General features: G+C 63.3%; 1 protein-coding gene across 23 annotated transcripts in view; it reads right to left on the minus strand.

Moving 5' to 3' along the window:
• Positions 1-14,632, minus strand: part of ABLIM2 (actin binding LIM protein family member 2) — a 141,329-nt gene that overhangs the window by 70,263 nt on the left and 56,434 nt on the right. For all 23 annotated transcript variants that reach the window (XR_005794540.1, XM_040488695.1, XM_040488833.1 and 20 more), the window contains exons 5-6: positions 11,777-11,903; positions 8,901-8,994 (exon numbers count right to left, since the gene is read on the minus strand). Coding sequence is in view for 22 of the 23 variants with exons in the window: in XM_040488695.1 (XP_040344629.1) it covers positions 8,901-8,994; positions 11,777-11,903 (221 nt within the window). In the remaining variant the exon portion in view is untranslated. The remainder of the gene's footprint in view (positions 1-8,900; positions 8,995-11,776; positions 11,904-14,632) is intronic.

Here is a 14,632-nt window from a genome sequence, read left to right on the forward strand (position 1 = left end):
GGCCACTGCTAGTTGTGGGGGTCTGTCGGGGGAGCAGGTCACACGGCAGCCCTGGCCCAGGCAGAACCAGGGCAAAGCAGCCATTCCGGGGATCTAAAAAATGTTTTTAATGTTTATTTATTTTTGGGAAAGAGAGGGAGACAGAGCGCGAGCGGGGGAGGGGCAGAGAGAGAGGGAGACACAGACTCCGCAGCAGGCTCCAGGCTCCTAGCTGTCGGCACAGAGCCCGACGCGGGGCTCGAACTCACGGACCGCGAGATCATGACCTGAGCCGAAGTCGGACGCCCAACCGACTGAGCCCCCCGGGCGGCCCTGCAGTGATTTAAACATTATGCCCCTGGACCTGTCCTCACACCCACCTCACCCAGGGCCCCCGTCACCCTGGGTGGGGGGCAGACTCGGTGACCTCAAACAGCAGGAGTTCTGCGACAGCCGCGTGCAGGAGAAAGCTCGCCCTGGAGGGAAAACAGACCGTGGGGTGTACCCGAGGCGTCTGCGTGTCAGGTCTACACCTGAGTAGGAGGAGAGAGAAAAATGCGGGGCTGGTTTCTAAGACAACAGGCTCGAAACCCCAACCAGGCGGATGAGACTCATCCGGAGTGGAGACGCAGCTCTGGGCCGCTGTGAGGGGGCCGGCCCTGCGTCCACACTCTCTGCCATCCGGGAAGCGCTCCCGTCCCCGGCCTGGCGAACGTCCCCACCTCCAAAAATAACGGCAACTGCAGCTCGAGCAGAGGCCCTTTTGCGCACTAACCTGTCTCCACCCTCCAGAAGCCCTACGAGGCACATCATTGTTCTCATTTTCCGCATGGTGCACAGAGAGGTGGAGGAAGCTGGGGAAGGTCACACAGCACACAGGTGGCAGAACGGGAGTGGAGCCCAGGAGTGTGGCCCTTTGTGGCCTCTCAGCCCCCCGCCTGGTGGTCCCGGCTCCAGGGTGCTGACCCCAACCTCACATGCCCCCCAGTCCCCGCCCTAGGCAATCAACACGGAGACTCCCTGAGAGCGAGTCGAGAAACAGACACTGAAGAGTACGGATTACATTCGCGTGAAGTTCAGGATGAGGCAGACGAGTCTGCTTTGTGAGGGGGGTGGCTGGGGGTCCGGGGGGGGGGGGGGCTGGGCACATCCTCCTTCCTGACCTGGGTGCCGGGCACACCCACGAGTCTGGCTTGTGGGCATCTACCGAGCTGCGCACGTATGATCTGCGCACTCCTCTGGGGGACATGCCAGCTAAAGACTCTTCCCGCAAAATGGATCGATGACCTAAATTAAGAGCCGAGACTACACGTCTCTCAGAGGAGGACACGGGAGCATATCTTCGCGACCCCAGATTTAGCAACAGAGCCCTGGGTTTGACACCAAAGGCGTGAGCAGCAACAAGAAAACAGATTCTTTTCTTCACAAAAATTAAAACTATCGCGCATCTGAGGACGCTGTCGGGGACGTGGAAAGACAGCCCGTAGAAGGGGAGAAAACATTTGAAATCGTAGATCTGACGAGGGCTTCGCATCCGGAATAAAGACTTCTTACAGCCCAGCAGCAAAGAGAAAACCGGTCCAATGAGAAAACGGGCAAAGGACCGGAAGAGCCATTTTTCCAAAGGAGATGCACCAACGGCCAGGAAGCACGTAGAAGATGCCCCCACATCGCCATCGCGGAGGGAGTGCAGATCCAAACCCCAGCGAGAGGCCGCTCCGCACCCGTGAGGGCGGCTGTAGTCAAAGCGAACCGAGCCAGAGCGGGAAGTCAGCGCCCGCGAGGACGTGGGGCAGCCGGGGCCCCCGTGCACCTGCGGCAGGGACGTGACTGGGGCAGCGCCCGGCGCCTGGGAAGGTGACACAGTTACCACGTGACCCAGCAGTTCTGCTGGTGGGAGTGAGAAAACCGACGGTCGTGGTAAGCAAAGCGAACCCAGGTCTGCCCCGCAGCCCGCGTGTGAACGTCCACGGCAGTGATGATTTTCAGAGGCACAGGGTGCAAACGGTCCAAACTGTGGCCCATCCACACGACGGAATATTAGCCAGCCTTAGAAGGGAAGGAGACCTGACTCGTGGGGCCCCTGATGTCAAGGCGGGACGCCAGAGCTCTGTCTCCACCACGTGAGGACACAGGGAGAATCTGGTGGCCATCTGCGGCCCGGGGGGGGGGGCGGGGGGACTGTCCCCAGGAACCGAATGGGCCGGCACCTGAATTGTGGCTTGCTGCGCAGGGAAGGACACGGCCTGGGGTCTCAGCACACAGGGTCCAGTGTGGCTGCAGCAGCCCCAGCAGCCCAGGACGGGCGATAGAGTCAAAAGTCAAGGCACCCTCACTCCTCGTATCAACCCCCACCGCGGCCACAGTGACCGGACATTCCGCGTCGTCGGAACACTGCCGCGCCCCTGCTCTCGCAGGCGTCTCCTCCCAGTTGCCACGCAGGAAAGGCCTCGAAGGCTAGTACCTGTCGCCCAGCCCCCCGCCGGGCAGGTGGCCCAGCCCCTCGCCAGGTGGGTCTCTCAAGATGGCTCAGGTGTTTTTAAAGAATATTAAGAGCCCATGAGATTTTTCGGTGCGTGCTTTTAAAAAGATGTCTTGTGCCTTCTGACAAGCGGCTGTCATCGTTAATGAAACAGAACAACGCTCATCAGGAACACAGGAACTCTGGTTCCAGGGGCACGCAAAAAACGCCGTGTCTTACTCAGAACCAAGTGGGAGCCGAGCCTGGAGCACAGCCCACGGCCGGCACGCAGGGGCGACCAGCACTGGGGACTTGGGGCAATGCCTCTGGGCTCCAGAGACCCCCGCCCCTCCCTCCCTCACCCGGCCACGGCAGCACAGAGGGACAGCCCCTCGACCGTGACATGCCCGGCACGTGTGAGGCAGGCGTCCCCTCATCCCTGGATTCCAGACCGCCGAGGGCGGGGCCTGTGCCGCGTTGAGGCCCCCCCACCAGGCCACACGGCTCCCGGGGGCCAGGCATCCACATCCTCCACCCCGATTCAAAGATGAGTTTCCTCGTTGAGTGCCTAGAACTGAGTCCGGATCTTAAAAGGCCTCGTCACCAGCCGACATAACGAAATCTACCTCGAAGCTCACGAAAACCTTCGGCCGGAGCCGCACAGACTTCCCAGGGCAGCTGCACAAATGCCCTCCTGCCGGGAGCCGCCTCCCCGCAAGAAGCCCAGCTCCTCGCCATGCGGGGCCAGGCAGGCCAAGCGCTGGGCCACCTGCAGTCCCCTCCCCAGAGGGGAGCCCTGACCTCACCCCCTGCCACTCCCCCGCGGCTGACCCCACGTGTTCATGCTCAGGGTGGGGTCTCTGCCCGGAACGCATGTGGCCGGGCTGAGCCAGCTCGCTCCCTCACGCTCCCTCTCCTTCTGCTCCCTCTCCCTCGTTCCCACCATCGAGCCCCATCTAGGTCATGCCCTTCAGGAGCACCGCACGCTGTCCCCTTGTTCTCCATGGTCCCCCAGGCCCTGGAGCAGAGCCACGTGCAGGAGTGGGCTGGTAGAGACAAGTTGTTCCTAAGTGGCCCCTACAGGACAAAAGGAGGGTTTGGACCAAGTGAGCGTGGGAGCAGATGAATCATCCCTTCTACCTTTGGGTGTGTCCGTGGGCATATCCGCATATCACGGCTCTAAGAAGCCCTCAGCAAAGGCCTCTGCTCAGTGCCCTTGCCCGGCGTTACTGGATGCATGAGCAGGGGCACGGTATCAGGCTAAGAGCAAGTCACATACTGTGTCTATGTCTGTGTGTGTCTGTGTGTGCCTGTATCCGCGTGTATATCTGGGTGTATCTGTGTTTGTGTGTGTCTGTAATGCGTGTCTATGTGTATCCACGTGTGTATGTATGTGTGTCTATACCTGCGTGTGCCCCTGTATCTGTGTGTGTCGGTGTATGCACTCCTGTATCTGTGTGTGTATTTGTGTGTGTGTGTGTGTGCCTCTGTTCATCTGTGTACGTGTGTGCACAACCTAAAATGGTGATTTCTAAATGCTAACGGTAGTTAGTCTGGGTGATGTCATTTATTACGGATGATTTTTCAGTTTACTCTACGATAAACAGGTATTCGTTCTGAATATGTTTGTTAAATAAACACAGTCATTAAATTGCAAAAAGAGAGGGAGAAGGTAGGGCCTGGGGAAGTTGACTTTGCTTCTGTCCTGAGATAATGCATTTATTTCTTTGGAACATATGGTTTATTTTCTCCCAGTGATACAAGTCACACCCGCTTAGGAGGGTAAAATGGGACATGCCGAAGGAAGACAAGACAAAGCAAATAACCGATGCCCTGCAGTAGCAGTGGTGGTTTACGTGAAGTGCAGAAACGTTTAGCTGGCTGCCTGACCCAGGGTGGGAGCTGGCCAGGGTGCCCCCTCCCACCAGGGCTCCTAGCGGGGAGGCATCGAGCGCAGGCTCCAGCCCAGGGTGGGTGGGGGGCGGGGGGGGGGACACAGCGCATGTTCAGAGGGTCTGTAGGTGAGTGGTGGGTTGAGGGAGATGGAAAGACAGGAAGGCAGGCAGGGGGAGGGAGAGAGGGAGGGAGGAATTCATTAGTGGTCCCAGAGGTACCCTGGGCTTCTGGTTACCATGGAGACAGGCAGGCTGCACCAGGCAGGTGGGGCTCAGACAGCAGCAAGGCAGGGGTTAAGGAGGGCGGGGCCAGTCCCCGCCCCCGCCCACTCCCACCTGTGCAGGGAAGCATTCCAGCCAAAGGAGAATAAGGCAGGGGTGGGGTGATGGGGAGGACTGAGCCAGGGACTCTCCCTCACTCAGCACCCCCTTATCAGACTCTGGTCTAGCTGGTCTGGCCAACACCGCTGTCCCCGGCAGGCAGCTCTCCAGTCACCTTTTAGCCCTGCCCTGGGGGCGACTCCGTCCCTGGAGCCAGCCCTGCAGAGGACCGCCCGGGCCCCCCCCCCCACCCCAGCCCTCCCCACACTCCCAGACGCCCATCTCGGCAGTAGGGTGGGGGCAGACGGCCCCTGCGAGTCCCCACCAGACCCACGAGGCTCCTCCACCTGTGCCCCAGCGCGCGGCAGGGGACGCCCCGAGACACGCAGGATGCGAGAAAACACGCAGAAAGGGAGGCTGCATATTTGGGAGTAGCTGAGGCAGGGGGAGGAAGGGCCGCACCGTCACCACCGAACGCACACTTCGCGGGCAGACAGGCGGGCTCTGGGGCGCCCGGCACTGAGATGGCATGCTGCCCGACGCACACAGACGCGGCACAGATCGATGGCTCCCGCGGGCGGGGAGGGGGGCCCGGGCTGCTCTCCGGCTCGGGCTCCGAGGGCAGGAAAGCTCTGAGTGTGACACGCATCTCACGGGAGGACAGAACGGGGTGGGGGTCTCACCTGGCCGATGTGGCCCAGCTCCTCGCGAGCCCACCCTCCTGCAACCCAGTGTGGCTCCTCCGGCCTCACCACCGGCCCTCCGAAGCGCCCGGCCAGGCTCCCTACCTGCACGGGGTCCTCGAGACAGAGCCCGGTCCGATCGGCCGGCCCCCGCTGCCCCTCTCCAGCGCCCGCGCCCCAGACAGTCAGCTGGAACGGACGGCGTGCCCGTGAGGACGGCCAGCCCCCGCCTTCAGCCAGCGGTCCGGATCCTCTCCCTTCTTTCTCCTGCCACCCGCCACCGGCTGCCCCCAAGAGCCCACGGCCCGCCCAGCGGGGCGCCAGCACGCTCTGGGCCAAGTTCAGGTGACGCCGCCGCCGCCGCGGCTGCTCCCCTTCCGCGGAGTCGGGCTCGTCTCTGCCCGCCCGCAGCTGCCACCTCGCGAGGAGGCTGCTCAGAGCTTTGCAGAGCCCGCCGACTCAGCCGCGCCAGGGAGCTTAAGAACAAAAGCATGAATCTTCCCCGGGAGGCCCCGTATCCTCCACCGACGAGGAGGAAAACCCGGACCTGTTTTCCTCCTGCTCTTCGCAATGAGGACGGTCCCCTGCCTGAGGGCAAACCGGAGTGCACCCGAGGGGCTCAGGCGCCGAGCCCCCACGTTCTGTATTTGGCCCAGCGTTAAGCATCAGGCCCCGCGGTGCAGACGGGGTCACCCTTCCCCCTCGACCCTTCAAGGGGAGCCCCGCTGACTGCCCGGGGACAATAAGGAAGCCCCCCCAGCCCCCGTTACTGGGCTGGAGAACACTTTGCACACGACGTCTCATTGAGTCCCTGAGGTTCTGGAGTGTTCTCTGGGTCAGGGCAGGCAGCAGGGTCGAGGCCAGGCGTCCACCCCTGCCCCAGGGCACAGTGACCAGAGCCCACGGTTGCCAGGAAGCAGGCCAGGCTAGACCCACACACGCGCCACAGAGCAAGAGCTCAGCGCCCCCCGAGCCGAGACGCACCCCGCTGGCAGCCGTCAGGTATCCCAGTGGGGCACGGTGCTAACACCAAGTGCAAAGCAGCGTCTACACCCTGCGAGGGGACTGGACGGCACCGGGAGCCCGGGGCGGCCTGGGTTCCAGTCTGGCTCCGCCACTTGCTTGGAGGCGGCCGACGGCCCAGCACACATGCGCGGGGAGCCCAGGAGAGAGAGGAAGGTCGGGACCAAACTTCGCGGGGAACAGAGAGAAACGGTTTGAGCTGCTGGCCGTCGAGTCCTGTCCCCAATATTTACGGCGCCACGTGGAACCCCAGAGAGGGCATAGCCTCCGTCCACAGATTCGGGGAGTGTGGGTATAAGCGTTAGGTATGGTCACTACCCCGCTAACAGGGTAAAAGACGCCCTCAGACTAAATGCCAACAGTTTCGTCACGTGACCCGCATGCCCAGACAGAGCTGAAGGTCAAAGACCCCATGTGGAACCAGGCAGCGCGTGGAAAGCGGCCACGATGCAGGCGCTGGGGTCTGCCCAACCGTCAGAAAGACCAGGTTCAAGGGCCGGAAAAAAGTCGCGAGAGCGAGCGAGGACCCACTTTCCCAGCTGTCGAACCAGCTCGGATTCCACAGAGAGCACACTCACCGTGGGGGATGGGACACCAAGTTCTGCAGGTAAGAGGGTAAATTAGAATGATCTTTCTGGAAAGCGCTTCGCAAGCATCAAGACTCTTGTGAAGTTCATAGTTGTTGACTGAACTTTGACATTTCTGGGAATAAATCTTAAGAAAAATTAGAAACGCAAAAAAAAAAAAAAAAAAAAAAACCATATGTTTATCTCAGTGCTGTTTGGTGTGGTTAAAAAAAAAAAAAGAAAAGAAAAGAAAAGAAAACTAGGAAGCCATGCTCCGTCTGACAATAAACCATCAGCTTACTGGGTTCTGGAATAGTCCTACGGTGGAAGATAATGCAAGACGGAGCCATGCTCAGTATGGACGCGCCTTGAAAACCCACCCCGTGAGAAAGCAGCCAGTCAGAGGGCCACCCGCCGTCTGACCCCATTTGTGTGGATGTGCAGAACAGGTAAGTCTAGAGAGACAGAGACGTGGTGTCAGGGCTGGGTGGGGCGGGAGCAGCCAGGGCGTCGGGTTCTCCTGGAGGTGCTGGAAACGCTCTAAAACAACGGCACGAGGTGCGTGCGTCCACGCAGAAACTGACGGCCACGGAGGCACGCGTTCAAGCCGTCAACTGCGCCGCACGTGAGCTATGTTCCAATCGAGCGGTTTGAAAAAAGGCCCATGCAAATGGGTGATGGGCATTGAGGAGGGCACGTACAAACGGTTTGGTCTCAACTATAATTACGTCAAGAGAGAAAAAAAACTGGAAGGAAACCAGCCGAGAAGCGAAGCTACCCCTGATCACATTACCCGCGGCTCTCCCCTTCTCTGTACTCTGCACCCTGTCCCCAGTCCGCACGCGTGTGACCACACCCATCCTCGGGCCCCTCCGCAGAGGCAGGGCTGCCCCCACCATGCTGGCCTCCAGGGTTTCCCACCCCGGGAATGAGGAGAGGGGCAGGTCTGCTGCCTGTGGGTGTGATACCCCTCTCTCCTCTCCCCTTCCCACCCCTGGGTACAGGGGCAAGAGAGGGCTGGGGTGGAAAGAGGTGGGGCTGAGGGCCTGCAGCCACTCTGTCCCCGCCACTCAGATGCCAGGTGTAATTTCGAGAAAAGCAACTCGGAGTTCCAGGTATGATTCCACTGCAGCACCTGAGACCCCGCTTGTGGGCCAGGCACTGGCTGTGGGTACAGGCAGGGCAGACATCCTTGGGGATGTGAGGGGCACCCCACGTGTCCCACTGCCCCTGGCCCCCAGGCACTCCCTGGCTCAAAAGCCTTTGTCAGGGATGGCCGGGGGGGGGGGGGGGGAACCCCCTATCTTCCCGCCCCCGGGGGCTCCTCTGTGACCCGCCTCCCTGTCCCCTGAGGCCCCCGTCACCTGTGCCTTCCCCATGGACAAAGCCAAGGAGGGGCTGAGGAATGGATACGGGGACGAGCTGGGTCTGACAACCAGGTGGCTGGAGCTCGGTCGTCCCACGAGATGTATCTTGGGAACAAACGTACCGAAGTGCATGATATACGTTACTTCCACAAAGAGACACAGCCACGTAACTCCCACCGGGATCAAAAGACACAGCGTGGGCACCCCAGAAAGCCTGCCTGCCCCGTGGCTGCCGTGTGACCGGGCCTGCCGGGAGACCACTCTAGGCTTCCTACGGGCACCCGGTCCTGCCTCCTGGACCTCCTCCAGGTCTCAGACCCCCATCTAACGCGGAAGGGCTGGACCCAGATCTCAACCCTTCCCACCGACTCCATCAGCTCGCAGAGGGCACAGGGGAGACTGTCCGGAGAGGGCTTCCTGGAGGAGGTGGCCCTCAGCGAGCAGGCCCCGGAAGGCTGAGGAAGCTGTCTTCCGGCAGAGCCGAGAGGAGTGAGGAGGCAAGGGCTCGGGGGCACGTATCCTTGCGCGCACACACAGGAGCACGGGGCGCCGCGCGAGGCACAGAGCAGGACCTGCCCAGAGAGGGCACCCGGAGGCCCACTCACCTCCAGCACGTGCCCTGTGATGTACTTCTCACAGCCGTCACAGCGGATGCCGAACTTGGTGTGGTAGTCGGTCTCGCAGTAGGGCAGCCCGTCCCTGCAACGAGACGGGGGGTCAGGACGCGCGGGGGCTTCACCCTGGGGCCCCCGAGACCCCGCAGCCACTGCCAACGAGAGGGACCGCGTCAAAGGGGGAAATGCCACCTCCTCCTACTCCAGATGGCCACCATCAGCGCTTCCTGGGCGCTTTGGGTGCCAGCACACCTCCCCCACCGCCGCCCTGGCCCCACGAGAAATACCGGGAAGAGGGGCCCGTTTCACAGGGGCAGAAACTGAGGCGCACAGAGCGGGGAGCCCCAGGCCCAGCGGTGGAGCGAGAGCTGGCAGCCGCCTCCGGAGGCTCAGCCGAGAGAATAAAAGCCGTGTCTGGGAAATCGAAGATGTTTCCAGGGACGTGGCTCTTGCTTCCGGTTCATTCTGTCCCACGTTCGTTTGGCATCTGGGTGGGAGGCGGCCTATTTACTCAGCAGGTGGCTTCCCACTCCCTCCGAGAGGGGTCCGGGCTGCCCTACGAAACCACGAGCCACAAAGGGTGTGTGACGAACGTGCCCCCGTCAGGGCCTGGCACTTGGGCTGGGTTGGGACGACCCTCGCTGTCCCCAGCTGTGGTGGCAGAGGCATCCGGCTGCGAGGGAGGGAGCGGGTGGGCCACAGGGCACGCGTATCTGCCGCGGGTGCTGTTCGTGGCGGGGGGCACACCGCATGTGGGGCACTGCTCCCGAGTACTGGGCGGGGTTGGGGGGGCTTCGGCCCGGTTTTCGGGGTGCTGACGAGAGAACACAGCGCAGGCACGTCGCCCGGCACAGCATGGGACACATGGTGGGAGCCGCTCTACCAGCGACCGCAATGACCATTTTGAGGTCAACACAGCACGGCGGGAGGCCGTGTGGCAGCGAAGTGAACAGGCTTGCCCTCAAACGCCAAGGCCCAGCTGTGTGCCCCTGGGCAGGTCACTTAACCTCTCTGAGCCTCAGCTTCCCCAGCTGTGAAATGGGAGAGGTGACGGTAAGGTCTAAAGAAGAGAAGGTGTGGTCAGCGCCTAGCACAGGGCAGGCACTCGCCAGCTGGTGGCCGAGGCCGCTGTTGTTGCTGACCGGGGCTGGCCCTCGGCCCCGTCCAGCGGGAGTCGGGCGCGGAGGCCACGGGCACTGGGGACACCCGCTGCCCCAGTGCACCCCCCCCCCCCCCCACTGCTGAAGCTGCCACGTTCCTCCCAGTGTGGTCGTGACTGGTTTCCAGGTTTCCAGCTGCCGACAGGGGTAAGCTTCTCGAGCTGTGGGGAGACCACAGCTAATGCCGCTGTCTTTCCCTCAAAGCTCTGGACCTTCTGTAGGTCCCAAGGCCTCAGGCAGGAGAGGAAGGGTGGGGGGGGGGGGTTAAAACCCCCCGGGGCCGCGGGGGCCGCAGGGCATTTCTCCCACGCCCCAGCCTCGGAGGGAGGAAGCGCTGCCTTCCAGCAGAGGAGCCTGTAAATCGAGCCCTCAGGATCTGCTTTCAAAGGCCTGCTGACCTCAGGGCCCCCATTAGTTATTCCCCACTGGGAACGGTCGTGCCCCAAACCCGAGAGGTTCAGAGATAACGTCTCCATGGCAACACCCACGCAGCCTCCCCGACAATTCTGGGACAGCTCTGAAGGCCGCTGAGTGACAGGCGTGCGTGTGGGTGGGCTCCAGAGGCAGCCAGCGCTGGGGGCTGGGCGCTCGCTATGGTGCCTTCGAGGGCTCGGCCTCCGGGGCTGCCCTCACGTGAGCCACCCCTTCCTTTACTACGACAGAGGCACGGCCGGTACCTCCCCCAGCCCCATCCAGCCTGGATCGTCTTGGCTTGGGGGCTCTAACTGAAAACGTTTTGTTCTGAGAGAAGCGTGCACTCTCACGCAGCCGTGAGGAAGGAGACGGAGGGACCCCGCGCCCCCTCCACCCCGTTGCCCCCGGGGTGGCCTCGTGCAGCACGAGAGCACCAGAGCAGCTGGCACGTCGGCGGCCTGATTCCGATTCCCCGGGTGTGGCCGGTACTCCTGCGTGAGGGTGTGCGTGCACGCGGGGTTCACTCTGCGCGGTTCCCCCGCACGGTGGGTTCCTGTGACAGACCCGCTCCCTCCGGCATCAGGAGCCAGCAGGGTCCCCCATGTTAGCGGCCCACAGAGCCCCCTGACTTGCAGGAAGGAGCCTGCACATCTCAGCTCCCCCCGACTCTGTGCCACGGTGGGGCCTGCCCTGACTCGGTCCGCCGATCCCAGCAAATGCACCCCTCCCTGGCAAGCCAGCTGCTCCTGCTCGGGGCTGACCACCCCCCCCCCCACCCCGCAGAGGCTCCCTCTGCACGGCCTTCTGATGAGATGTGCCCTCCGACCCCCACGCAAACCAGCCATCACTGCATCCGGGCTGCATGCGTGGGGACACCGGGCCGGCCAGGGGGAGCTGCCCAATGCCCAGGGACCGCCCAAGCTGGAGTGTGGGGCTGAGCCACCACATCGGTGACAGCTGAGGCTGGTCAGCCCTCGCCCCCTCGCTCCCGCTGCTGCGGTCAGCCGGCGCTCACGATGCACTCTGCAGGCGATCCAGGCGCCACGGGAGGGTGACACCCAGGGACGGGTGTAGGGAGGGAGGCATCTTACGAAGGCTAAGGTGGGGGCCACGGTCTCTGCTTCGATCCACGGAAACACTATGGAGGCGAGGCTGCTGGGAGGGGGCGCCGGGCGGGGGGACAGACATGCAGGGGCCTGGGCCGCAGGGGCCTGGGCCGCGCGGGCCACGGGGCAGCCGCGGTCCCGGGAGGCACCGTCAGCACAGGCAGACGCGGGAGGGCCGACCACTCACTTGCTGATGTACTCCGCGTCCAGCTGTTTCCCACACGTCTCGCACTTAAAACAGCCCAAGTGCCAGTGTTTGTCCAAAGCCACCAGGGACTGGCCGTTTTTAATTTCCGTGCCGCAGCCCCCGCAACCTGAAAGAAAGAACGGGACACAGACATGGCCATCGTGGGCCAGGAGGCGTGGCGGCCTATCCCGCCGGGCCTCCGGGCTCAGAAGTGCCCACGGTCTGTGGGAGAGGACAGAGGGGACAGTCCAGCTGGCTGTGCCGGAGGGACCCTGCTACACGCCAGCCGGCACAAGTGCCGAGAAATGAGCCACGAGGTTCGTCTCTGCAGGCATTGAGCGCCGACTGCATGCAGCCTGGGCTGGGAGCGGAAAGGGCCCTGCCTTGCAGAGGACGGGGCCAGGGCCTGGCAGCGGGTGTGTCCTGGGACAAGACCACACTGCAGGGTGGGGGCCGCCTGGAGGGGCGGGCAGCTCGTCCTCCTCTGTCTTAAAGCAGAGTGAACCTAAGTGACCCGGCCAACGTGCCCCCCGAGGAAATGCACTGCATTAGGGAGGTCTGAGCTGTCACCCCTGCCATTCCTTCCTCTGGGCCCTCACCTGCCCTGATGCCCCCCCCAGGAAGCCCTCCCGACCCACTTGTCTGGACCTCCTCCTGTGGCTGTCTGTACCCGATATGGACATCGGCATCCCCGATACAGACCGCCCCGTCCCCACCTGTGCTCCGGGCCTCAGCCCGCGTCTGAGCCGGGCCCCGGGCGGTCAGCCTGGGGGGCCCCTCCCTTGGCGAACCGCCCCCAGGGGATACGCACCCCTCACCCCATGGCCCCCACCCGTCGGGGCACTGGCCTCCCCACGCCCCCGCTACCCCTCCCAGTGTGCCCCTCCCTGCTCAATGGCCCCTGGGTCCCAGGCCCGCCCCTCAGCGCGTAGGCCTCTGAGGCCTGGCCTGGGGACCACACCGGGGTCCCCAGCCAGTGTCACCTGTGCTGAAGGATGACGGGGTGGAGCCAGGCCAGGGGAGCCTCGGGCACAGACACGGGCGGCATCGCCTGCCTGGGGTGCGTGTGTGCGTGTGTGTGTGTTTGTGTGTGTGTATCTGGGTGTGTCAGGGGCAGGATGGGCCTCGGGGGCCCCGCAGGGTCCTGATGAGCAGGCATCTGCCAAACGGCACCCACGGCCCACAGGAGCCCGCAGCAACCCGGGCTCAGCCGAGGGGCTCGCAGGCTGAACGGGGACCCGGCACCCCGAGATGAGAGAGGGTAGCCCAGGGCGCGACAGGCCCGGCTACCGGTCCTGGCCGCCACGGCTCACGGGGCCGCACTGGGCCGAGCTCTGTCCCCTCTGGGCCCCGTGTCCTCACTGGGTGGGTGGGGGGGGGCATCCCAACCAAAGGACAAAACAAAAAACCCCCCGAAGGGCGGGGGGGGGGGCACGCACGGGCCTGGCGCACGGCGGGGGCTCCACAAATGTTCTTCTCCTTGGCAGATGGCAGCGTCCTATTGTTTTCAGAAAAAAAACCATTTGACGCCCACAGAACCGTTGGTCAAGCTCTGGCTTTCCTAAATTATCACACGGTCCAAATCCACACGCAAACTGCGCACCAAACGCCCAAAGAACAGAGTCCTGCTCCAAGACTGCGGGCGGGGGAAGCAGGCAGCTTGCTCACCTGGGGCCCCTCGAGGCCCAGCATGGCCGGCAGCCGGAGAACGCTGGGCCAGTGAGTGGGTGCGCGCACGCGTGAATGAATGCGTGGGGACCGAGAGAACGCCCTGCTTTCTCAAGTTCAGGAAGCACCCAGAGCCCCTCCCCAACCTTCGACCTCTGTGGGTCCCCAGCAGCACAGAGGCAACGGCGGCTCGCCAGTTCCGGACTCCTGCGGGCTGGCTTCGACTGCGGGCTCGCCCTGTAAGCTCCACGTCACCGCCTGTCGACCGAGGACGGCTGTGCTCCCCAGGGGACACCTGGCAATGTCTGGACACACTTTTGATTGTCCCCGCTGGAGGGGGGCATGCCCCAGGCACCTGGCGGGCGAGGCCAGGGCCGCCGCTCGGTGCCTTCCGGCGTGCAGGATGGTCCCACCGCACAGAATCATCCGGCCCCAACTGTCGGTGGCTCCAGAGTCGAGAAACCGGGCTTGGAGGCCACACCGCATTGTGCACAGGGCCGGGGGGAGGGGGAGGAGGCAGGGTAGAGCAGTGGTTAGAAACCTGGCCCTTGGAGCCTGGCTGCCCTCACCTGCTGTGCGACTGTGGGCTAGTCACTTGGCCTCTCTGTGCCCAGTACGAAGGGGGTGCGTTCTACGGGGCCAACAGCAGTGTAGGCTCACACACTTGTTATGAGGCCACAGGCCCGTGGATGTGTTTGATAACTGAATAAACGCGCAAGAGGCCCAACGCCGTGATTGTTGCCGGAAGACCCGGGGGCCCAGCTCCCTGCGGGAAGCCACCTGAGGACACCTCCCACATTGTCACCCCGCCTGCTACGATATTCGCGCCTGTCCGGCCCCGGCGGGGGGGGGGGGGATCCAGAGGCTCCCGGAGCGTGCCAGCTGTGTCTGCAGGAGGACGGGGACCCCACACCCACCCCAGCGAGCCTGGGGCAGAGTCTCGCTAATAGTGGGCTGTGAACTCCGAGGCCAGAGCGCTTGCCGGAAGGACCGTTGCCATGGCAACAGCAATCGCCACTCTCCAAACACGACTGGAGCTCAGCATAGCTTTGCAGGGCTTTGCAGACGACCGTACAGAACCCCGTGTGATGAATCCTGCCGACAACAGCTGTCGGCAAAGGGGACTGGCTCTGCCGTCACAGCAACGGGCTGAGCCTGGGCCGCTGCCCCAGCATGACCCTTCTAGAA

This window comes from Herpailurus yagouaroundi, unplaced genomic scaffold (assembly GCF_014898765.1).
Source record: "Herpailurus yagouaroundi ecotype Mexico unplaced genomic scaffold, PumYag 28, whole genome shotgun sequence".
Lineage (NCBI taxonomy): Eukaryota > Metazoa > Chordata > Mammalia > Carnivora > Felidae > Herpailurus > Herpailurus yagouaroundi.